Source organism: Hyperolius riggenbachi, chromosome 10 (assembly GCF_040937935.1).
Source record: "Hyperolius riggenbachi isolate aHypRig1 chromosome 10, aHypRig1.pri, whole genome shotgun sequence".
Taxonomy (NCBI): domain Eukaryota; kingdom Metazoa; phylum Chordata; class Amphibia; order Anura; family Hyperoliidae; genus Hyperolius; species Hyperolius riggenbachi.
In genome coordinates, this window is record NC_090655.1 from 208,855,979 (window position 1) to 208,882,591 (window position 26,613).

General features: G+C 44.2%; 1 protein-coding gene across 1 annotated transcript; it reads right to left on the reverse strand.

Annotated features, from left to right (window-relative positions):
• Window positions 1-291: 291 nt before the first annotated feature.
• Window positions 292-22,100, reverse strand: LOC137536253 (gastrula zinc finger protein XlCGF53.1-like). Its single transcript, XM_068258384.1, has 5 exons — window positions 22,065-22,100; window positions 15,491-15,615; window positions 5,922-6,104; window positions 5,714-5,837; window positions 292-2,182 (listed from the first exon to the last, which is right to left on the reverse strand). Exons 2-5 carry the CDS (start codon window positions 15,566-15,568, stop codon window positions 456-458), a joined length of 2,112 nt encoding a protein of 703 aa, XP_068114485.1. The 5' UTR covers window positions 15,569-15,615; window positions 22,065-22,100; the 3' UTR covers window positions 292-455.
• Between the last annotated feature and the right edge of the window lie 4,513 nt (window positions 22,101-26,613).

Below are 26,613 nucleotides of genomic sequence, written 5' to 3' on the forward strand. Positions count from 1 at the left end.
AAGTGCACCTCTTTTGTACATTTTTAATCTAATATTGAACCAGTTGGAAGTCTTCAGGTGCGTACACACGCATGACAGCAGCCAACGACGGGTCCGTCGGCACCTCCCGCCGGGCGGGTTTTCAGCAGACTGTAGTGCGTGTTTATGCACCATCGGCGGACTGATAAGGCTGTTCCTGAACGATCCGCCCGGCGCACTACAGTCTGCTGAAAACCCGCCCAGCGGGAGGTGCCGACGGACCCGTCGTTGGCTGCTGTCGTGCGTGTGTACGCACCTTAAGACTGTTGCCAACCAGGGTACGAGGGGTGCAGCGATATATCTTGCCTTTATAGGCAATATCTTATCTCTCATCAATGTACCCATAAGGTATCTGACTAGACCATTAAGCTAATCCAAACACAAACATCTGTTCCTAGCATTACAATATATTTTTTTAGGGCTAGAAAAGACACAGATTAATAACTTTTATCAGAAGAACAGTTGGCACTGGTGTCATATACTTTGAGAGACAACCGATTCACTTTCGGGCTTGTCGAGTTGTAAGGTCCAATATTGCCTACATTTTCTTCATTGGCTGTTGCCTGTTCTGATTCATGAGTCCTCAGGTGTCTGTTGAGGTGGCCTTTGTGGCCAAAACGTTTACCACATGTCAAACAAGAAAATGGCTTCTCGCCTGTATGAATTCGTTGGTGAACGATGAGGTTTGAGTTGTTAGTAAAACATTTTCCACAAACTGGACAACCAAAAAGTTTTTCCCCGGTGTGAATTCGCTGGTGGATGTGCAGGCTGGACTTGTAGAAAAACAGTTTACCACACTGCGGACATGCCACCTTATTCCCATTGTGGATGGTCTGGTGCCTGACCAGGCCAAAGCTGGAGGTGAAGCTTTTGTCACAAACAGAGCAGACATGCGCAGAATGTGAGGTCTGCAAGGTCTGGTGGTTTGTGGAGGTCATTTTTTCATGGTATTTGTTGTAATCACAACCAATAGTGAGGGCCAGCTTTTTACCTGTCTTCTGGGTAAGCTTTCTTACATTATCATTTACACTGTTTCGATCTAGAGTAGAGTAGAAACCATGGCTTCCTTTGTCAGAGAAACCTTCATTCCTAAAATCAAATTGTCTTTGTGTATGATCTATAACCGTATGTTTTTTCTTTGAATGATCTGGGGGTACATAATGTCTCATTGCAGCATTTGAGGTGGCACGTACCGATGTCTGTTCTAGAGCTGTACAGCGATTTCTGGCTGCATATTGTCTTGAAGAACAATTTGGAGTTGGGCGATATTTTAATGAACTTACATTTGTACATTGTGTTGATATATTATTATCTTCATAATTCTTACCATTTATGGCTGGTGGATTCGCAGTCACACATGTTCTTGGTTTAAGACCTGTGGTAGAATATGATCTCTGAAAATAATCTGGAGATGCATACGCTTCCTCAGTTGAGACTGGTTCTATGTTAACATGAGCAGAGTCATATTTGCCTTGGTCAGCAATATCATAAAGATTAAATTCCGGAAGATGGTTTTCTGAAAGCAAGTTTGGTTCTTCCTTGATTTGACTCAAGGGATCTTCGTCATGGTTTGTAGGCTGGTGTGGATCATCTTCAGGAAGACAACCTGTAGTTCTGTCCTCATCACTTGACACAGGCTCCTCCTTAATAGGTTGAGGGCTATACATTGTCTGATGAAAACCTATAGGGTTGGCTGTTGAATAGGAGGTAAAATCATCAGTGTTCCCATTTGGACCTTTGGTTTCTGTAAGTCCTGCAGGTTCAAAATTAGGAGCTTCCAAGGGATGTGCAGGAGTGGAAGAGGAAAATTCAGATTTCACATTTTTAGGTGTAGCTTGCGTCTGTGCAGAATTAGAAGGATCCTGAAGAGCACCTTCTTTCATCTCACATGGGGTAAAGGGACTACTAGTGGCAAGGGAGCCAGCAGTCACTGGAGATGCATATGATGACCCTGTATGTTCCATAGATGCTGAAGTGTGTTTGTCTACAGCAGGAGCTGCTGTTGCTTTTCTTATGTACTTGGTTCTCCATTTTTGTGGCCGTTTCCATCTACAATTTTTTATACTGTTTTTATTTGGTGCAATGGTTTCACTACTGTTTACAGAGGGAGGTGGCGATGACATATTTTGTTTCTCTACTTCAGTATCGTTGCTCCCTTGTACTGCTGTAAAAAAGTATATCAAAGTTATTTTTTTGGTTTCAAAACTTATTAAAGTTTTACTATTAACAAAATTTGCATGGCAAAACAATAAAAAACGTATCTTAACTGCTCTGGTAAATAGTGCAAATCATAAATTTACTATAGTATAGTACTACGTATAGTAGCAACTTCAATAGAGTTATCTGGTTCGAGATAAATGTACTGCTTTTGACCTCAGTCTGCAGAACTGGTTGTGCTGTAATTTCTTGGAATGCTTTGACTTCTCTCTACTAGCAGAAAACATAGAAAATGAAAGCAGAAGTCCTCTGTTATTGTCTCATACTGCCCCCTAGTGACAAGTGACCATAAATACACATTACAGTAGTACTAATTAGTAGCAGGGAAATGTAACAAATAAGAAGTAAAAAAATGTTCTAAAATAAATTGGCCTGGAGCACTTGAAAGCCTCTAAATAAATTGGCTGCTAAAGGGTTAAAATACCATAGAAAAGCCTAGCATCATGGATTAGAACTCTAGTGACAGTGGTGACAGCCCTGCTGCATATGTGATCAAATATGAGCATACATTTTACTTTTAATATTAGTTTACAGGGAAAGTAAACATCTAGGTTTATTTTCAAATCTATTGGGCTCATTATTGCTTTTATCCCTGTTTTATAATACCAGCGTGTTACCAGCAGTGTGCACAGTGTAAGGTGTAACTCTTCCTTAGTGACAGTAAACTTCCTACAGTGCATTTTGATATGCCTTTGAAAAATGTACGTTAAATATTTCTGATGTCTTATCAGCACTTCAGCAAACTCTGGGACTGGTTCAGTAAGACACAACTATAGATTTTTTAAATATTGTCTGCTATCATGTATTGAAAGGCTGCAGCCCCTGCCTAGCTTGTTGTCAAAGGACAGCTATCAAAGTTAAAGGGATACTGTAGGGGGGTCGGGGGAAAATGAGCTGAACTTACCCGGGGCTTCTAATGGTCCCCCGCAGACATCCTGTGTTGGCGCAGCCACTCACCTGTGCTCCAGCCCCGCCTCCAGTTCACTTCTGGAATTTCTGACTTTAAAGTCAGAAAACCACTGCGCCTGCACGCCCGTGTCCTCGCTCGCGCTGATGTCACCAGGAGTGTACTGCGCAGACACAGACCATACTGGGCCTGCGCTGTGCGCTCTTGATGACATCAGCAGGATCGAGGACACGGCAACGCAGGCCTAGTGGTTTTCTGACTTTAAAGTCAGAAATTCCAGAAGTGAACTGGAGGCGGGGCCGGAGCATCGGTGAGTGGTTGCGCCAACACAGGATGTCTGCGGGGGACCGTTAGAAGCCCCAGGTAAGTTCAACTCATTTTCCCCTGACCCCCCTACAGTATCCCTTTAACTTCAATTCTAAATGCCACATATATTTCCAGTAATTACTAGCAAATAGCAACGCAGAGGCCTTTTTCATCTTTTCATGTTTTATATGAAGAAAATGACATTTACAAAGAACAGTTCTCACTATGGGCATTACTATGCAGCACATCCAGCATACAGAAACTATCTTCATTGGTCTAATGTTGGGAGTACACGGTTCGTTTCTGCCGTGCGTTTCTCCTCTCGATCGTTTTTGCTCGATTCTGCAGTCGATTCTCTTATCTTCCGCTCGTTTTTCTTATCTTTTTCCATTCACTTCTATCAGAAATCGAAAGAATCGAAAGGGAGATCGGACATGTCAGAAATTATCTATCGAATCACCTAATCACCTAAAAAACGAACCATGTATTCTCAGCATAATACTGTGAATCTGTTCAGAATGATAGAAAGCAGATATATATCTTCAAATATGTGTAAATAATCAGCAGCATCTGTCATGTGTGATTGAAGTCCCATGCAAGATCCAGCAAGGAAATTAATTGAATTCTTCAGACAAAAATAGCTTGAAACAGCTGTCTACCACATATACTACACAGCTTGGTAACATTAAAATGCCCGTTTTTTTGTGTGTGCATGAGCATGTGGTTTGTATATTTACTCACTGATCTGAAACGATCACTTAGGGAAGTAGCTTTACTCATGTAAACTAAAAACTTGCTAACTGGCTTTTTTAGAAGGGTGGATTTTTGGTTCTTTTGGCCTTCTACAAAAAAAAAAAACTGAGTGTTTCAGGTTCTCCATGACTTTACTGACGACCCTGTAACACCCATCACTATCCTTCAACAAAAGAGTAATAATGGTCCACATCTGTTGTTAAAGGGTACTTAAAGTGAAAAATATGGGCAGTCTAACTTACCTGGAGCTTCTTCCAGCCCCCTGCAGTCCTGGTGCTCGCCGGCATTCTGCGCTGTTCTGCTCAGTTACTTTGAAAGCTATCTGATTTAGCCAGTTGCAGGCCACCCTGTACCTCCACGACCACATTCCTGACATCGGGAGTGTTCCGCCCATGCCCAGTTCTAGGGGGGGGGGGGGGGGAGGCAGCGGATGAATAGAGCGGCGAGGCAAACCTGAATCAAGTAATTCTGGCTGGCTCTGCCTCCTCTCCATGTTCTTTCGTGATAGGAGAGAAGTGGGGAGGGAAGCCATGAGAGCCGGGCGCTCACCAGAATTAGCTGGGCAGAGTACCTGGCTAATAGGGCTTGGGGAGTACAATGCACTTTTATTACACTTTAGGTTCCCTTTAACTCTGTTTTAGTCAGTTAATCAGTTATTAACAGTGCACAGCACATTTGCATTCAAGAATGCACAGGCCTCATCTTTCTTTAAAGCACACCTGTAATTTAAAAAAAAAAGTTCTATACTTACCTCAGTTGGGAAAGCCACTGGATGGTCCAGAGACTCCCCTAATCTTCGTATGCCCCTCCCTCTGAACAAGCTTCAACTGTGATGTGAAAGATTGCCTGCAGCCGTGCTCCCATCCATGTATGAACGATGCCACACTATGAACTACAGCCCGCACCTGCGCAGTTGCCTGGAACCGCTTGGGCATGGCTTTTCGCTCCATGCACGATCGGCTCTGTGCTACTGCGCAGGCGTGAGCCTCAGCGGTGCCTGGGCAGTGAAGCCACACTTGTACGTGAAGAGGAACGTGGCAATGAAGATAAGGAGTCGCAATGGATCAGGGAAGCAAGGCAAGTATATACCTTTTTTTGTTTTTTGAGTTAATGGTGTACTTTAACCACTTCCCCACCACAAGTTATTTCCCCTTAAAGAGAACCTGAGACGAGAAGCGTCTCAGGTTCTATACTTACCTGGGGCTTGAAGCTGCTCATTCCTCGCCGTCTCCCCGGGTGGCTCCTGTCACCCACAATACTGCCCGAAAACCTGGCTGAGTCACGCTTCATTGCGCATGCACAGCCAGGCATGCTCCCCCAACATGATTCTGTCCCTGGGAGCAGGAGCTTTTGGGGGGGGGGGGGGGGTGCACTTCACTCAAAACCACAGGATACGTGTATCTACACCCCTGATGCTGAAATGAAGTCCTCAGGGTCATAGATATGCGTAGCAACAGAGTTAAACAGGTTAAACCAAGGGAGAGGGGGCTTTGATCTACCAATGAGCCTTACCTTTTGTTTTGAGGGGCAGCTCAGTCTTCATTATGATATCCTTGTAGAGATCCTTATGTCCTTCTATATACTGCCACTCCTCCATAGAGAAATACACAGTGACATCCTGATACCTCATAGGAACCTGCCAAACACAATGCAAGAGTCACCATCTAGACAAACCCCGTGTGTTACTGGATAATATCCCACAATTCTCAGCATTGCTCACCTCTCCGGTCAGCAGCTCAATGATCTTGTTAGTGACTTCTAGGATCTTCTTGTCATTGTGACTCTCAGGTGTTGGAGAGTGCGTTGCAGCATCCAATATGGGGCCCTTGCTCCACCCGCCTGACACACGTGCGCTCATACTTCTTGTGATATGTACACTGGATTTCCTTACTGGTACATAATCCTATACATAACATACAAATAAATGCAGCTTCTGTCACAGTGTCTGTAAAGTGGCCTTATAATGACTTCACATAAACAGAACTACTTGGCAAAAGTGACAGCCATGGTTTCACATAGGAATCAAGTACAGATATATGTTTTAGTCACACAGCTTTTTTAATGTGCACTTAAAGTGTACCAGAGCTGACAAATTAAAAAGATTTTATACATACCTGGGGCTTTCTCCAGCCCCATCCGCTCTGATTGATCCCACGCCCCTGTCCTCCACTGCCCGCAGCTTCAGGAACCAGGTCCCCGCACTTCCGTCAGTCGGAGCCAGTCTAACATAAGAGAAGAGCGCACTTCTCCTGCGTAGCTGGCCACGACTGACGTCAGTGATGGGACTGGGTTTCTCGAAGCGGCAGGCAGCGGCGTGGGAGCTATCGGAGGGGATGGAGCTGGAGGAAGCCCCAGGTATATATAAAATCTTTTTAATTTGTCAGCTCTGAGTCCCTTTAAAGGAATATTTTTTGTATGAATTGAGCATAAAATCTTTTACTTTAAACATTAAAGGATACATCCGGGGAGGAAGGAGGAGTTTCATTCCCCTAGGGCTTCGTCCAGCCCCTAGAAGTCTGTTAGGTCCCACGTCGTAGTTCCACTCTGAGCCAGGCCTCCACTCTCTCCTTCAGAATATCGCAACCCGCTCTGCGCAATTCCGAAATTTCTGAACTGCGCAAGAGCAGAGCACTCCCGGCGACGGGAGCACGATCATGAGAAGCACGCAGTGCGCCTGCGCAGGAGATCCTGGCCGCGGGTTGCGACCTCCCGAAGGAGAGAGTGGAGGCCTGGCTCAGAGCGGAACTACGGTGTGGGAACTAACAGACTTCTAGGGACTGGAAGAAGCTCTAGGTGAGTGAAACGGCTCAGGTTACAACATTTCAGAGATACAAAGTTGTCTTCATGTACAAAATATACAATACTACTTTCTCTGGACATCCTCGGACAGCACCCTGAGAAGATGTCCACTCCCACATTCACTGGACAGGACCGCACTAAAGAATTTGCATAGTTAGGCAGTATAAAAGGCAGCATTTCACATACCACATCAGTTTTTTGTCCTGTCCACGCAGGATGCACTTCGTCGAAACGTCTGAGGCTTTCCATGCCAGGGAGCAGGGGCTGCTGCCAGAAGGCTGCCAGGAATACCGTAAGCCAGGCTGGTCTAAGGTGGGGAGCTTTCCGCAGCATAGACGCCAGACACTACGGAAGCCCGCCCAGAGCGCGCGCACACGCGGAAACCGGAAGTTCCGGTTTACTCGCCCTCTGTCAGCTGATCGGGTCATGTGAGGCAGCCAGGAGGGGAACGCCGAGCGCCATTGCGGGCTCAGGAAGCCTGTCAGCGTCCTACGGAACTTGCGGACGGCAATGGTTGTAGGTAGGCACCTCTTTCGGCTGCACAGGGGGCGTTTTGGCTGGGTGGGCTTGTGGGTATTTAAGACTCCTGGGTTTCAGCCTCCAGTGTGAATCGGCTGACCATGGAGCAGGCTGCTGGATCCTCCTCTCAGGCTGCGGAGCAAGGTTCCAATTCCTCTCTGGTAAACTAATCCTGCTGGTGGGATTGCTTTACATTTATATTTTATATACTATATTAGTATATTTTACTGAGGGGCTTTTTTTCTGTTTTGTTCTCTCTCCTTCTCTTATACAGCCCAATCCAAGAGATAAAGGAGAAAAACATAAGAAAGCAGAACAGAAAACTGATACAAAGAGATGTTCAATTTGTTCCACTAGGATTCCTATATCTTCAAAATCTTTATGTCAGAAATGTGCTGATAAGGTTGTGAAGCAAGAATCTTCTGGGGTATTAAAGGAGTTTGTGGGATGGATGAAATCTGAACTATCATCTACCTTTCAAGCTTTCAAAGGAGTGGCTACCCACACCTCTCCTCCCCCTCCTACCCCTCCCCTTCCTTCAGCACCTACAGAGGTTTCTTCTGATAAAACGCAACATCCATCTAAGAAAAGGAAGCTTGATAGAGAGGAGGAAGTATCAGATCTCTCTGAGGGAGAGGTGGAGGATTCATCTTTTGAGGGTAGTTTTATTGATTCGGAGGAAGAAAAGGAAAAGGCATTGAAATCTGCAAAGTTTGCTTTTGCTGTTGATGACTTGGATAAGTTACTGTCTACAATGCATATTACTATGGGTGTTAAAGCCGAACATAAGGAATTGTCTGCTATGGATAAAATGTATGAAAGCCTGTCAGTGGTACAATCAACCTTCATTCCGGTTCATGAGAACCTTAAGGAGATGATAGACAAAGAATGGAATGTACCAGAAAGGAGAGTATTTTGGCCAAAATCGTTAGCTAGAAGATATCCTTTTAGACTTGAGGATCAGAAATTTTGGGGTCCAGTTCCGAAGCTGGATCCCTCAATTTCTAGAATGTCTAGAAGTTCAGACCTCCTGTTTGAGGACTCAGGTGTTTTAAAAGATATCATGGATAAAAAGATGGACAACTTATTGCGTAGAGCATGGGAGTCATCTACTACAGGGTTTAAACCTGCTGTTGCATCCACAGCCATGGCACGTTGCTTAAAAATCTGGTTAGAACAACTTCATATGCATATAGCAGGAGATACGCCAAGAGAGGAGATCTTGAAAGCATTCCCTACCTTGTTTCTAGTAGTAAATTATCTTTCTGATGCAGCAGATGAATCTGTAAGGCTGTCAGCTAGGACATCAGCATTAGTAAATTCTACAAGACGTGCGGTTTGGCTAAGAACATGGCAGGGAGATTCATCATCAAAATCACGTTTATGTGGCATTCCGTGTGAGGGAAACCTTTTGTTTGGTAGCAAGTTGGAGGAGACCCTTGACAGATCATCAGATAGGAAGAAAAATTTCCCAATTAAGAGGAAAACTTTTCGTTTCCAGAGATCCTTTCGTAACCAGAAGAAGCAAAGCAATACCTCTACAGGAAGTGGTAGAGGAAGATGGAATACAGCAAAAGGTCCAAGAGCCAGATCAAATTTCCTACTTAATCCCTCCAGCTCAGTTACAACGCCAAAGCAACAATGACGCCATAATTCCAGTAGGAGGAAGGATCACGCATTTTTTCGAGACTTGGCAGGAACATTTCCAGAACAAATGGATAAGATCGATTGTATTAGAGGGATACGATCTGGAGTTTGTAAGGATTCCTCATTCAAGATTTTGTGTAACCCCCCACCCAAAGGATATGATTGTTCAGAAGGCACTGATGGAATCGATTGCCTCCCTACTGGAGAAGAAGGTGATACGCCAGGTACCCGCCTCTCACATGCATGCAGGCTTCTACTCCCCTGTCTTCCTAGTCAAAAAACCCAAAGGAGATTACAGGTTCATCATAAATCTAAAGTCATTGAACAGATTCATCTTATACAAAAGATTTCGAATGGACAATATGAGGACAGTAGTGAACCTACTACAGAGAGACTGTTATATGGTGTCCCTAGACCTCAGAGATGCATACTTACACATCCCCATGAGTCTGAGATCACAGAGGTTTCTGAGATTTGCCATCAGGACTGCAGGGGAGGTAAGACATTACCAGTTCACTTCTTTACCATTTGGGTTATCATCAGCACCATGGTTATTTACTAAGATAATGGCAGAAGTTCTGTCAGTGCTTAGAATACGATCTATTCAGGTTATATCATACTTAGATGACCTGCTGATATGGGGCCCTTCTACAGAGTCAGTTTCATATCAGTTGAGCTATACAATTAACTTTCTGGAGTCATTAGGTTGGCTCATGAACTGGGAGAAATCTTGTCTTCAACCTTCAAAAGTCATGAATTATTTAGGCCTTACGATTAATTCTTCTGTTCAGAAAGTTTTTCTGCCTGTTGATAAGGGTCAAAGATTAATCAATTGTATTCTTTCCTTTCAGAGTGCTCAGACCACAACAATAAGAGAAGCTATGTCACTTCTGGGGCTCATGACTTCTGCCTTCAGGACTATGGTTTGGGGACAGTTTCATTCAAGGCAACTCCAGGTATGGATCCTGAGGGTATGGAACAAGAAGAAGTCTTCTCTAGACGACAGGGTACTGATCCCTCCCAAGGTGAAGCTTTCTTTGGACTGGTGGAAGGAACAAGTACATCTCTCGACAGGCCGTCTCTGGAACTTTCCAACAGAATGCATTCTGACAACAGATGCAAGTGCAATAGGGTGGGGGGCACACTTCAAGAATATGCCAGCCCAGGGTCTATGGTCTCAAACTCTAAGCAGCATGCCATCGAACAACAGAGAGTTGGAAGCAGTCAGATTGGCTCTAGAACATTTCTCCTCATTCCTCCAGATGAAACATGTGTTGATCCAGACAGACAATTCTTCAGTAGTGGCATACCTGAACAGGCAGGGGGGTACCAGGAGTGCTTCCCTTTGGAGTCAGACTCAAAGGATAATGTCCTGGGCGGAACAATGGACTTGTTCTCTAAAAGCTATACATTTGAAAGGTTCTCGAAATTGCATGGCAGATTTACTCAGTCGGGAGACTTTGTTACAGGACGAGTGGAGCCTTCACCAGGAAGTGTTTCAAGAGATTCTGCAGAAATGGGGCAGTCCAGACATAGACTTATTTGCTTCCAAGCACAACAACAAATGCCCTCAGTTCTGTTCCCTCTCTCGGGAGGACAACTCAAAGGTCATAGATGCCTTCTCAATCAAGTGGGAGTTTCCTCTGGTCTCTGCCTTTCCACCAATTACAGTGATTCCGAAAGTACTGAACAAAATAATGCAGGAGAAGGTCAGAGCGATATTGATAACTCCTTTTTGGCCAAAAAGACCTTGGTTTTCGCTGCTGAAAAGGTTAGCTGTAGAGGATCCCTGGATATTACCGAACAGACCAGACTTACTATCTCAGGGCCCGTTCTTCCATCCACAGCTGACCATGTTCAAGCTAACAGCGTGGAACCTGAATGGACACTCCTGAAACAAAAGGGATTTTCAGAAGAACTTATAAGAACTTTGATTTGCAGCAGAAAGGAGGTAACTAGAAAAATGTATGCGAAGGCTTGGAGAACTTATTCTGATTGGTGCTCAAGGAAAGGGGTCTCAAGAACTTTGATATCCTCTGTATTCGAGTTTTTACAGGCAGGATTCGCAATGGGCCTAAGCATCAGCACATTAAAAGTACAGACGGCTGCATTAAGTGTATTCTTGGAGAAAAAATTGTCAGAAGATCGCTTTATAATTCAGTTCTTCCAGGCAACGTCTAGGTTGAAACCAAAACAGAGAATAAGGACCCCACCTTGGGATTTAAACACAGTGTTACAGGCATTTTCATTACATCCCTTTGAGCCATTATCAGAAATATCGGAGAAAAACCTTACTTTGAAGGCAGTGTTTCTACTAGCAATTTGTTCTGCAAGGCGTGTAAACGAGATCCAGGCCTTGTCGATTGATGAACCATACTGCATTGTTTCAGACGATCGCATCACTTTAAAGATGGACCCTACCTTTCTACCAAAAGTGGTCTCGGATTTTCACAGGTCACAGGAGATTTACTTACCTTCTTTTTGTCCAAATCCTTCAAATGACAAGGAAAGGAAGTTGCAGGCTGTTGATGTTAGACGCTGTATCTTACAGTATATGGAGGTCACTAACAGTTGGAGAAGGTCTAGGGCGATGTTTGTCCTTCATTCAGGACCAAACAGAGGAAGGCAAGCTTCAAAAGCTACCATAGCACGATGGTTAAGACAGGCCATTTCCCTGGCCTACAGCGTGCAGAATAAGAGAGTGCCTGCATCCATCAAGGCTCACTCCACGAGATCGATGTCAACTTCTTGGGCAGAGAGGGCAGGAGCCAGTATTGAGCAGATTTGCCGAGCAGCTACCTGGTCTTCTTCAAACACTTTTGCTAAACATTATAAGCTAGACGTATCTGCTAGTAGAGATTTAGCCTTTGGCAGAAAGGTTTTACAGGCAGTTATCCCTCCCTAGATATCAGGTTCTTGTTTATCTTCTCAGGGTGCTGTCCGAGGATGTCCAGAGAAAGACTAGATTACTTACCGGTAATGTCTTTTCTGGTAATCCGAAGGACAGCACCCGTTGACGCCCACCCATGTAAATAAAAAATTTATATTGAAGCATCATTTGGTGTCTTGTCTTTTTTTTATAACTGATGTGGTATGTGAAATGCTGCCTTTTATACTGCCTAACTATGCAAATTCTTTAGTGCGGTCCTGTCCAGTGAATGTGGGAGTGGACATCTTCTCAGGGTGCTGTCCTTCGGATTACCAGAAAAGACATTACCGGTAAGTAATCTAGTCTTTTTATTATATATTTTTGTTGTTAAATATTATGATATTGTATAAACTTTTATAAATAGTTGTAAAAAACTTTAAAATCACATAGAAAACAACCAAAAACAATGCTTTATACTACAAACATACACTCACCTAAAGGATTATTAGGAACACCATACTAATACGGTGTTTGACCACCTTTCGCCTTCAGAACTGCCATCTTAGCGGTATGGACGAGCTCAGCTCGTCCATCACCGCCGATGGCTGCCGCTCAGGCCCTGCTGGGCCGATTTTGATGAAATAAAGAGCAGCACACGCAGCCGGCACTTTGCCAGCCGCGTGTGCTGCCCGATCGCCGCCGCTCTGCGGCGATCCGCCGCGAGCAGCGGCGAAAGAGGGTCCCCCCAGCCGCCTGAGCCCTGCGCAGCCGGAACAGATAGTTCCGGCCAGCGCTAACGGCTGGATCGGAGGCGGCTGACGTCAGGACGTCGGCTGACGTCCATGACGTCACTCCGCTCGTCGCCATGGCGACAGGAGAAGCCAAACACGGAAGGCTGCTCATTGCGGCCTTCCGTGTTACTTTTGGCCGCCGGAGGCGATCAGAAGAACGCCTCCGGAGCGCCATCTAGTGGGCTTTCATGCAGCCAACTTTCAGTTGGCTGCATGAAATATTTTTTTTTTTATTTACAAAAAACCCTCATGCAGCCGCCCTGGCGATCTTAATAGAACGCCAGGGTGGTTAATTCTATGTGGCATTGATTGAACAAGGTGCTGAAAGCATTCTTTAGAAATGTTGGCCCATATTGATAGGATAGCATCTTGTAGTTGATGGAGATTTGTGGGATGCACATCCAGGGCACGAAGCTCCTGTTCCATCACATCCCAAAGATGCTCTATTGGGTTGAGATCTGGTGACTGTGGGGGCCATTTTAGTACAATGAACTCATTGTCATGTTCAAGAAACCAATTTGAAATGATTTAAGCTTCGTGACATGGTGCATTATCCTGCTGGAAGTAGCCATCAGAGGATGGGTACATGGTGGTCATGAAGGGATGGACATGGTCAAAAACAATGCTCAGGTAGCCCGTGGCATTTAAACGATGCCCAATTGGCAATAAGGGGCCTAAAGTGTGCCAAGAAAACATCCCCCACACCATTACACCACCACCACCAGCCTGCACAGTGGTAACAAGACATGATGGATCCATGTTCTCATTCTGTCTATGCCAAATTCTGACTCTATCGAGACTCATCAGACCAGGCAACATTTTTCCAGTCTTCAATTACCCAATTTTGGTGAGCTTGTGCAAATTGTAGCCTTTTTATCCTATTTGTAATGCAGATGAGTGGTACCCGGTGGGGTCTTCTGCTGTTGTAGCCCATCCGCCTCAAGGTTGTGCGTGTTGTGGCTTCACAAATGCTTTGCTGCATACCTCGGTTGTGACGAGTGGTTATTTCAGTCAACATTGCTCTTCTATCAGCTTGAATCAGCCATCTCATTCTCCTCTGACCTCTAGCATCAACAAGCCATTTTCGCCCACAGGACTGCTGCATACTGGATGTTTTTCCCTTTTCACACCATTCTTTGTAAACCCTAGAAATGGTTGTGCATGAAAATCCCAGTAATTGAGCAGATTGTGAAATACTCAGACCGGCCCATCTGGCACCAACAACCATGCCACGCTCAAAATTGCTTAAATCATCTTTCTTTCCCATTCTGACATTCAGTTTGGAGTTCAGTAGATTGTCTAGACCAGGACCACACCCCTAAATGCATTAAAGCAGCTGCCATGTGATTGGTTGATTAGATAATTGCATTAATGAAAAATTGAACAAGTATTCCTAATAATCCTTTAGGTAAGTGTAAATATGTCCAAATTCTGAGTTGTCTGAAGGTAAATCATATATCCACAGTTCACCATGTTTAACACAGGACCACAAACAAATTAAACTTGCAATCTATCTCCCAGAATACAACCTCATTGTAAGTAGGGGACCGCCTGTACTTGCCACATCAATTCATAGCTTCATATTTCTACACCTGCAATTTTCCACTGCCTACTTACACCTTCCCTCCCACTATAAAGTATGAGTAATAATAGGCTGCCAGTGCTCACTCACCCTCTGCATGTCCATGTGACCAAAGGGAGCAGTCTCAGACTGACTGTTGTGTTCCAATACAGAGAGAGGTGTGTGTGTGTGTGTGTGTGTGTGTGTGTGTGTGTGTGTGTGTGTGTGTGTGTGTGTGTGTGTGTGTGTGTGTGTGTGTGTGTGTGTGTGTGTGTGTGTGTGTGTGTGTGTGTGTGTGTGTGTGTGTGTGTGTGTGTGTGTGTGTGTGTGTGTGTGTGTGTGTGTGTGTGTGTGTGTGTGTGTTGGTTGTAATGGGACTTTTTCCAGCCCCTCTGCAGTATATCAGGTCCCTCACTGTGCTCCTTATTTAACACCAACGTTTTGCGGTCCACTACTAAAGATACCCAACTAGGACTGTGGTTGCAGAGGCTGCGCATGTGCAATTAAAGTATTTGTGAACAGCGCAAACAAAGAACACTCCTGGCCGCAAGAGCGCAATCCAGAAGGCATGTGGTCAGGACTGCACATGGGCAGTAGCCATGGCTAGATTTCTAGTCAGGGATCGTTCAGAGGGGATATCGGTACCCTGGAGAGACCTGATATACTGCAGGGAGTTGGATGAAGCCTCGGGTAAGTAAATCTGAACTGCCGCTTTATATGTTTTAAACTTTTTTAGAACATTTTATCATTTTTTGGGTCCCTCCTTTCATCCACAAACATGGTTGCCCTAACTGTGTCTTCTTTTGTAGAATGACTGTAGGTGTAGGTCCACCTTATAGTGAAAAGAATGTTGTGATGTGGCATTATCACAATCCCTTACTTCAACTAACTCTTCTTTCTACTAACAGGTATGACTTTTCTACTAAAAGGTATGACTGATGCCACATAAAACTCCCAGAATCCCTCCTTGCTTCAATCAGACAACAGTGATGTCATGTCACATGGTCCAAGACTAGCCGTGATATCCCAGAACCCTTGTCACCTCAGTGTGGTGTTTGTTTTACTAACCAGGATAACATTGTGACATTGCTAAACTCTCTCACCTCTCCGGTCAACAGATAGATGATCTCCAGGGTGAGGTTTAATATTTCCTTGGTCATGTGATTCCTGTCCTTCTCCATCCTTATATGAGGAGGGAGACTGCTACATGTAGGATATTCAGAAGGGACTGCAACAAGAAATAAAAAGCCACAATAAAGCCATTTATCAGCCACATCTATTCAGCAGAAGACATTCATTGAGGCGCCGAGCTCCGACACTCATTTGATCAGATACTCAAAAGTGCTTGAAGAAGTGGCAGTTGTGCAGAGAAAGGTGATCAGCACAGACTTGGAGCTCCAAGTCCGTGCTGATCACTGTACAAACTTTGTCTATTATTGATCTGAAGAAGCTGAGAAGTCCCACGAAACGTGTCATTCTTGTTTGGTTGGTGTCAAACCTTTCTTAAACCTCCAATCTGAGGTAAGACTGTTCCTTGCTAATTGCACAATCACATATACAAACATTTTGGTCCACATTCTCCCACCCAGTATAGTTTTCCAAACCATTTTAGGGGTACTCTCTGTGATACTGCATCCAGTGTTTTTTATGTTTGTTTGTTTTTTTGGAGTGCGACTCCAGACACAGAAAAAGTCATCATATCTATGTGGAGATGGAATTCTCCACATGCCTACTATTGCCAATAGCAACCTACACTTGTAAGCAGCAGTTGTTTTATACGAGTATATCACTACCTGGAGATGCTACACTACTGACGCCCTTAGTGCTCTCGTTTTTTTCTCCGGTTCCCAGAGTTCAAATGTCATCCACCAGACACTCTATATTGGCTATTGGCTCTCTACACTATATTTGGCTCTTGGTCTCTTCCCCCATTAAGGGGGACAGCGTCAGGCCGGCCAGGTGGCTGATGCAGCGTCACAAGGCTGATTCCGGACCGATTTCAGCATGAAATTGATTGGGAATCGTCCTGCGGCGTATGGGTAGCCAACAGATCTCTCAGAGAGGGATTTGTCTTTTGGTCGATCTGCCCAAACATCATCTGATGTAGTCTCTTTTCCTCTATATTGCTGCTATGAAAGCAAATATTTGTCCTTGTAGCCCTGGCCCCTGTTGGTCTCTCCTCCTTAATAAGGTGTGCTGGGACCACCCTCCCATGCAACTGCTCTCCTGTCCTTACATTTATGCCGAGGGCAAGGTGGTGTACTGGGCATGCCATCATCACTACAGGTGGTCAAATATATTATAATAATTCTGGCTTGCATGCAAATTCAATGCAAATTGTATGCAGCTTGGAACTGGGCCAATCAAAATCAACAGGGAGTGAATTTGATTGGCCCACTTCAAGCAGCATACAAATTGCATGCGTGGCAGAATAATTACAGTGGTTTGCAAAAGTATTCGGCCCCATTGAAGTTTCCCATATTTTTTCATATTACTGCCACAAACATGAATCAATTTTATTGGAATTCCACGTGAAAGACCAATACAAAGTGGTGTGTCACGGACAGTTGCGGGGCCGCAGACGCGTCCTGGAACCGCCCGTGAAGAAAATGCGATCGCACTCGATTCTCTGCATCGATTGCGGTTCAGATCAATAGAGTCTGGATTGGTTGTGTAGGGGCTACCTGTAGCAACGTTTTTTAACCGGGCATGCAAACATGCCCAAGTTTGGTATCATATGAACTGGCCAAGTCTGAGAAATATGAATATGTGATGGTCATGTGTATGCGGAAAGCGTAAGCCGAAATACGGCAAATGTCATATTTGGTGGGCATAGAGCACCCCTCCAGGGAGCTCACCGCACCTGTCCAACCCCTGGGCTGTACTTGAGGCTCCACCCAAAGGTGTGCATTGTTCAAAAGTGTTTGCAAGGGACCACTCCCTCAGTCCTCCACATTCCATCTATATGAGAGCTGTCTGGTGCTAGCCAGAGGATACATGGCTAGCGGCCATCTTGATCGGCCATCTTGTCTGAACTGAAACAAAGGACATTTTCCATTTTGCTTGGATTTTAAATTGAGCTGAAACAAAGGACTTTACCAAGGAACTTTGATTCTTCCCACTAAAGGACATCTTTCCATGAAACTAAGTATTTTTTCTCCCTTTCTTTTATTTTTCATACTGGCTATTAATGTTTCAATAATTGTTGATTTTAATAATTTTCTGTATATATTAATTATTTATATTGCCATGAATAAAGACTTTACCAAAGTCATTCACTGTTCCGCTATCCTATTATTCAGCATACACAGGAACTGAACTCAGATCTCTGAAGAGACGCTACTATTGTTGATATCTAGACAGAATAGAGTGTGTTTAACCGTTTTTATTCGCAGGACTAGTCAGTCAGTCGGGTCCACTGGCCCATACCAGTGGTGGTGGCAGTTATACCCTGAAATCGTGTGTAAGTTGTAATTACCGTACCTCACAGGCTCCCTTCTGGTCGGGCTGCTGCCCAAGTTCCGTCGATTTCCGTGCACCGAGTGCGACCACAGCTTGCATGATTGGTGTGCTGAAACCGATTGGAAGGCAGTTTGCGGTCTGACCACTAGGGCTCCTGTGACATGGTGTACACGTGAGAAGTGGAACAAAAATCATATATGATTCCAAACATTAAAAAAAACAAAAAAAAACCTGCAAAGTGAGGTGTGCGTAATTATTCAGCCCTTTGTGTCAATACTTTGTAGAACCACCTTTGCTGCAATTACAGTTATGTCTCTACCAGCTTTGCACATCTAAAGACTGAAATCCTTGTCCATTCTTCTTTGCAAAACAGCTCCTGCTCAATCAGATTAGATGGACAGCGTTTGTGAACAGCAGTTTTCAGATCTTGCCACAGATCCTCAATTGGATTTAGATCTGGACTTTGACTGGGCCATTCTAACACATGGATATGTTTTGTTTTAAACCATTCTATTGTTGCCCTGGCTTTATGATTAGGGTCATTGTCCTGCTGGAAGGTGAACTTCCACCCCAGTCTCAAGTCTTTTGCAGACTCCACGAGTTTTTCTTCCAAGATTTATATTTGGCTCCATCCATCTTCCTGTCAACTCTGACCAGCTTCCCTGTCCCTGCTGAAGAGAAGCACCCCCAGAGCATGATGCTGCCACCACCATATTTGACAGTGGGGATGGTGTGTTCAGAATGATGTGCAGTGCTAGTTTTCCGCCACACATAGCGTTTTGCATTTTGGCCAAAAAGTTCCATTTTGGACTCATCTGACCAGAGCACCTTCTTCCACATGTTTGCTGTATCCCCCGCATGGCTTATGGCTTGTGGCAAACTGCAAACGGGACTTCTTATGCTTTTCTGTTAACAATGGCTTTCTTCTTGCCACTCTTCCATAAAGGCCAACTTTGTGCAGTGCACGACTAATAGTTGTCCTATGGACAGATTCCCCCACCTGAGCTGTAGATCTCTGCAGCTCGTCCAGAGTCACCATGGGCCTCTTGACTGCATTTCTGATCAGTGCTCTCCTTGTTTGGCCTGTGTCTTGTTTGGCCTTGTCTTGGTAGGTTTACAGTTGTGCCATACTCCTTCCATTTCCGAATGATCGCTTGAACAGTGCCCCATGGGATGTTCAAGGCTTTATAATTCTTTTTGTAGCCTAAGCCTGCTTTAACTTTCTCAATAACTTTATCCCTGTCCTGTCTGGTGTGTTCTTTGGACTTCATGGTGTTGTTGCTCCCAATATTCTCTTAGGCAACCTCTGAGGTCATCACAGAGCAGCTGTATTTGTACTGACATTAGATTACACACAGGTGCACTCTATTTGGTCATTAGCACTCATCAGGCAATGTCTATGGGCAACTGACTGCACTCAGACCAAAGGGGGCTGAATAATTACGTACACCCCACTTTGCAGTTATTTATTTGTAAAAAAATGTTTGGAATCATGTATGATTTTCATTCCACTTCTCACGCGTACACCACTTTGTGTTGGTCTTTCACGTGGAATTCCAATAACATTGATTCATGTTTGTGGCAGTAATATGACAAAATGTGGAAAATTTCAAGGGGACGGAATACTTTTGCAAACCACTGTATATCACTGACCATCTCTAGTCATCACATACAAAAACAGAGAGGTGCACAGGGAAAGGAAAGCTGGATCAGCTGACCAGCCAAGAGATTACATAGGAGGAAGGGGTGCAGCACGGGGAACGCACAGACAAGCAATCAAAGCTTCATCAATTGAAAGATCCATGAGGTTGGCAATACAGTATTGATATAACATCTAATACAGGATTGCATCTTGGCTGTATTGTTCACATTAATTGCCACCATTTTTATTCTGTTGCAAATTAAATATGGCGCATAATTAAAGAAGCCCGTCAAACTTCTTGTTCCTTTGAAGGACACTGAGGCCTGGAACCCACTGAAAACAGCAAACGCAAAACGCTACCGCTAGAGTTCTGTCTGAGCGGTTTGCAAGCGGATTCATGCGCGTTTGCGGTCGCGTTTTGCAACATTGTATTTTTTTGCTCAGCGGTTGTGTAGCGTTTTGCGTTTTTATCCTGATTGGTCCTGTGAATTATTTTTAATTTTGTTACAGTGTGCTGAACCGCAAAACGCTAGCAAAACCGCTCAGTTTAGGTTTTGCTGAGCGTTCCGCTAGCGTTTCAATACTTTACATTGAAGCGGTAACGCTCCCAAAATGCTGCATGTCCTGCGTTTGCGTTTCTGGGAAACGCAAACGCTCCTGTGGAAGTTGCCCCATCCATTAACATCAGCTGAGCGTTTTGGCAAAACGCTAGCGTATCGCAGCGCTGCCAAAATGCTCAAAAAAACGCTCTTGTGGGTTCCAGCCCTTAAAGTGAGATAGATATGGAGGCCTCCATATTTATGTACTTTTAAAGTGGACCTGAACTCTTGCACAGGACAGAAGGAAAACATAGAGAAATGCACCCTGTATGTATTTAGAGAGTTTAGCCTGTTTGTGTCCAATCACAAGTTGTAAATTGATCTCTCCCTTGTGTCAGCTGACTGCCCCGGCAGATAAGCTTATTTGAAAGCACAGGATGTTAACAATATGTCTGCTTCCATGAAAGCAGGAAGCAGAAACAATGCAGATTTATTATTGAACTTATATCAGCTGTAACAAAGAAAAGTTTTTTTTTTTAAAGGTTATTACGCTGTTGCGTATCTTTTATGCTGGAATTACACCATGAGTTTTCTCATTGAAGTGAATGGAAATCGATCGGAAAATCAATCTGCAATAAATCTGCAGAAAAAAATTATCGTGCATTCCCAGCATTAAAGCCTGGAAGAAGTTCTGAGTTCAGGTCCACTTTTAACAAATACCAGTTGTCTGGCAGTCCTGTTGATCTTTCTGGCATCAGCAGTGTCTGAATCACACACCTTAAATAAACATGTGGCTAGTGGCTAGTCATCAACATACTTATTCAGGGTCTAAAGCTGAGTACACACGTACGATAACGATCGTTCAAAAACGAACGATAACGACAATCGGAACGATAATCGTGCGTTCAAAAAGTGTGAACGATCGTTTTTGTGAACGATAACGATCGTTATCGTTCAATCGGACCGATCCAACCCGGCGGATTTTTTCGAAAGATAATCGTTCAATCGTTGCAGTGTGTACAAAGATCGTCCGATAACGCATGTTCTTATTGCCTGTCATAACGTCACTTCCGTTTGCGCACGCATTTTTTTATCGTTCGTCGTTCAGTACTTTATACTTATATCGTTCACGTGTGTACACAATCGTTCATTACGAACGATCTTTTCAGTCTAATTTGAATATCGTGTAAACGTCACGAATCGTTCGTAACGAACGATCTTTATCGGACGTGTATACGAACCTTAACTCTATGGCTAAAAATATTAGAGGCAGAGGATCACCAGAACAGCAAGGCAATGTGCATTGTTTAGAGAGGAACTCCAGTGAAAATAATGTAATAAAAAAGTGCTTCATTTTTCAATAATGATGTATAAATGATTTAGTTCGTGTTTGCTCATTGTACAATCTTTCCTCTCCCCGATTTACATTCTGACATTTATCACATGGTGTGACATTTTTACTGTTGGCGGGTGATGTCATTGGAAGGAGATGCAGCTTGCTTTTTAAGCAGTTGGAAACAGCTGTTATTTCCAACAATGTAACAAGGCTGCCACAGTGTGATGTCAGAACCATGGTCCTGACAACACACTGTGGGAGGGGTCTCACCCCAATATCAGCCATACAGAGCCGGGAGAGCCCTGATGATCGTTTGTGAAAAGGAAATGGGGGTATCAGCTACTGATTGGGATGAAGTTCAATTCTTGGTTATGGTTTCTCTTTAAAAGGAAATAAATGTCAGCCTCCATATTTCTCTTACTTTAGATGTGCTTTAAATAACTAAAACCTAACTGCTCCATTTATCTAGGCTTCTTTCATCAGCCATCTGCTTTCCCAATACATTATTACAAACCTCCAAATGCCATTATTAAAAGAAAAACATTTATATATGTATACACAGGCTCACATTATGTATGCACAGGCTCACATTAGATTGAATCATTCACCACTCAGTAAATAACCATGTTTATAAAGTAATTCAATCCATGATAAGTGTCTTGCGACCTCCCCCTAATTAGTCTTTAATTCTCACCGACCTGCAGCTTTCCTTCCAACCCGGGTTCCTGAATGATCAGACTGGCCGGAAGTAACACACAGGAAGCACGGAGCTTGCGTGTCACAGGCACTTCCTGATTTTGCGTTTCAAGCCTCATTGCCATATTACAGTCCCTTGCATTACTGTATATTTGTCCTATTATTTTTGCATTAGATCAGAAGCTTGAAGGACCCTGGGAGTTGTGGTTTTAAGCTACTCATTCTGTTTCATTATTAAGGTGTATCATTTTTGAGAATAGGTAAAGAACTGTAGATAAAATCGAGCTTCATGGCAGGCTGGCACCCAGATTAAAGTACATTGTTAGATGGTTAGATGTGCACTTTGGTGCTGCAAATGTGATACAATTTTCATTTGCTAACAGACAGTAGGGCACTTTGCAGTTGTACAGTCCTCATAAATAATGTAATTTAAAAAAAAAAAAAATATATATATTTCAGAGTGTGACATGGCATAATGAATGTTCACCAATGTACTCATTTTTGGAAGGAGGCATATGGCTGAGACCACCATAGCAGCTGCTTGATGCTGACAAGTGCATCCGCATCAATTAAATACTTCTAAACAAGACTGTCTGAAGATTAAAGCTCAACTGTATTGAGAAGAATATAGAGGCTGCCATATTTATTTCCTTTTAAACAATACTAGTTGCCAGGCAGCCCTGCTTATCTATTTGGCTGCTGAAGTGTCTGAATCACACCAGAAACAAGCATGCAGCTAATCTTGTCAGATGTGACAATAATGTCAGAAACACCTATTCTGCTGCATGCTTGTTCAGGGTCTATGGCTAAAAGTAATAGAGGCAGAGGATCAGCAGGAGAGCCAGGCAACTGGTAATGCTTAAAAGGAAATAAATATGGCAGGCTCCATATCCGTCTCATTACAGTTGTCCTTTAAATTGTCTCACTGGCATATGATGCTTCTCTTTACCTTGTTCTGTTCCCATACAAAGTAATGATGACCTACTGATCGTCTCCGCTGTCAGAAATATGTATCACAAGTTTTATAGCCTTTTAGGGCTTGTTCACACTGCAGGCGTTTTCGGCTTTTTTTTTTCTGCCCGCGTGCGGTTTTTAAAAACGCCCCCCGACAACGTGGACAATGAATGTCTATGAGAAGGTTCATATCAGCGAGGGTCGTGCGCTGTGCGGCTAGCAAAGCGGTGCGTGTACCATTTTCTGGGCAATTCAGCCTCAATGGAAAGTATAGGAGCAACGCAAAACGCTCACAAAATCGTTTGGGTAGTGATTGCGCTTGCGTTTTTAAGAATAAATACATTGTATTTATTATTTTTCAGGTCAAAGAGTTCACTTCCTAACTTGCGTCAGGGAGTGAATTGCAAAACCGCTCGGAAAAAACGCTTAGAAAACCGCTAAGCACAAAAATAAATCGCCCACCCAAGTGCCGGGAATCGTAAAAATAAGACGCCTCAAAAACAGCCCAACACGGATGGACACTCGAGCCGAACGCAATGTGAACAATGCCTTAATAGTTATCAGAGAGACTACACTGAAGCTTGAATCACTGGCTGCAGAAAGACTGTCATTTATTACCTGTTATAGTGAAAAAAAAAGGGAACACAGACAAGTTCTAGGAGTCATAATGGTACTATATATACACATTTTTATCTAATTATGCTTCATATCACTAGTACTCCCATTCAGAATTCTCTGCAGATGTTGTCCAACTCTGCAGAAACCAAAGAAGTATCCAAGCAGTTAGCAATAACTGGGCTATGAAGATGTAAATGTAAAGGCTAATTTGTATTTTTCCTATACCCTGTGGTGCGTTTTTTTGCAGGGCCATACTCTTTCTTCATTCTTGCCACTGTATATACACGTTTATCTCATCATGTCACATTCCATCTTGGGTATACTTTAATGGCAAAGACAAGCCATTATAGCACCAACCTTCCCAGTACCTGATGTTGAGATACTGAACTTCTGCCATGCCCACCTGACACTTATTTGGCTTAGGCCACGTTCACAGTGGTGCGTTGTAATGGTGTAACGGCCACTTTGTAACGTGGCTTACCCCACTGCAATGCACCACTTATGTGACGTTCACAGTGCGGCAGTGCATTACCGGTGAATGATACTTTTCGTTGACTGTATGCTTTGCTGTACCTGACACAACACAAGCATAACGTCCAGCCCCTCTGTCCCGATCTGTTATGTTGCTTTCCTGCTGTCACCGGGAACTGTAAACTTCTGACGCTGTAAAGGTGGCCTCTAAGGGAACTTGTAGTGAGTGGGATATGGAGACTGAAGTATTTATTTCCTTTTAAACAATGCAAATTGAATGCCAACTGCACAAAAACACAATTGCTAGCTTCCAGCTAGAGCAATATCCGGCCTCTATCTGGCCAGCAGACGCCAGTCAGCCAATCAGGTGTACTGTCATACACCCTTTGCCTGCTGTACCAAATCTAGCAGGAATTGCATAAATTAGCATTCAGGTGGGAGGCATCGGTTGGACGCAATCGTGAATTGCATCGTTTACAGGGACGCCCCGTGTAGGCACATCTCCCACACGGTCCCCTCCCTAACCACTCACCTGTCAACTGCATCCTGGAAGCTGCAAAAAAGAAATTTAAAATCACAAACACTGGTCCACATGACAGCCCAGGCAGGGCCCCAGGTCTCTCTCACTCGCTGGGGCCCCCAAACCACCATGCGACACCTAGAGGGAAGTGTGGGCAAGCCCTGGACCTCTCACCTCCAGGGAACTCACCCCACCACCTCTAAACTGAATGCCAACTGCACAAAAACACAATTGCTAACTTCCAGTCAGAGCAATATCCTGCCTCTATCTGGCCAGCAGACGCCAGTCAGCCAATCAGGTGTACTGTCATACACCCTTTGCCTGCTGTACCAAATCTAGCAGGAATTACATAAATTAGCATTCAGGTGGGAGGCTTCGGTTGGACGCAATCGTGAATTGCATCGTTTACAGGGACGCCCCGTGTAGGCACATCTCCCACACGGTCCCCTCCCTAACCACTCACCTGTCAACCGCATCCTAGAAGCTGCAAAAACGAAATTTCTTTTTCTTTCTTTTTCTTCAGTTGGCATTCAGTTTAGAGGTGGTGGGGTGAGTTCCCTGGAGGTGAGAGGTCCAGGGCTTGCCCACACTTCCCTCTAGGTGTCGCATGGTAGTTTGGGGGCCCCAGCGAGTGAGAGAGACCTGGGGCCCCTGGGCTGTCATGTGGACCAGTGTTTGTGAAACAATGCAAATTGCCTGACAGTTCAGCTAAAGCTAAGTACACACTTGAGATAAAAGTCTTTTGAAAATGAAAGATCACAGACCAATTTTACACCCTTCCATGTAGTATGAGAGGCATACCTACACAGTCTATTTTGTTAAGCTGAGTACACTCATCAGGTAAAAATCTTTGATCTGGGGAATTTATCTGTCACGCAGGTTTGTCAGTTAGGTAGCAGTACAGCTGGTTTAACCCCATTACTGTGAAACCAATCAGGGCTGCCAGCTTATCGGCAGCTCAACCTAAGTCATGAGGTACACATCTGTGATGGTGATGATATTCAGCTTCGGGTACACACAGAATTGGGTTCTCCCCAGGCTCTTTTAGCCGGGTGCTTCACCCGGCTAGTTTTGGTGAGCACCCAGCTGTCATCGGCTCACTTCCTCCTCTGCTTTAAGCAGAGTTGTGCAGAGAAGCGCCGGCCCTGTATTCTCTCCTCTCGCCCCACCTGGCTACTTTTTCATGCCACCCGGCTGGAAAAAAATTCTGGGGAGAACACTGGGTTCTCTGGTCCTTTTTGGGACAAGCATCACTGGAGTGCAGCCTATGCTCTGTAGGACTTCTGATTGACCTCTAACTGCAGCATCTCCTTACTTTCTCTCTTCATATGTGTTTGTACTTCAGGTGAAATAGGCCAACTGTCTGATTGTTCGTTCACCCTGTGAACTGGAAGGTGTGTTTTCCCTGTATTCCAGCAGTGGTTGATAGCACTAAGGATTCATGGCCATCGTCCTAATTCCTTAGAAATGGTGCCCTCAAGAGTAAATAGTCCTGCTTTGGATCTTCGTGATGACTAGGTAGGAGGCAGCACTGCACTCGATCCTGCCATGCATCAGGGCTAACAAAGTCAGATGATATGCAGTGATATGTGCTCTGCTACATCACCCGTGTCTCTCAGTCCTAGCAAGCGGGAAGGAGGAGGATTATGCAAGTGAGCTGGGAGGGTGAGTATGGTGTATTTTATCTACAGTCATAGCACTAGGCACCAATTGCCACCAATCATTTTAAGGGCATGCTTCCTAATTATGTTTGGGGGACACTAACTATGTTTGGGGGGGCACATTGTTGAATCATGATTTCAGGGAACAATGCCTTTGGCTGGATTCCTACTGGGTGCATTACATAAAGCAAGCATTATGTGTGTGAACTGCAATGGAGACTTGACATAGACGTTAAAGGATACCCGAACTGAAATGTGACATAATGAGATAGACATGTGTATGTACAGTGCCTAGCACACAAATAACTATGCTGTGTTCCTTTTTTT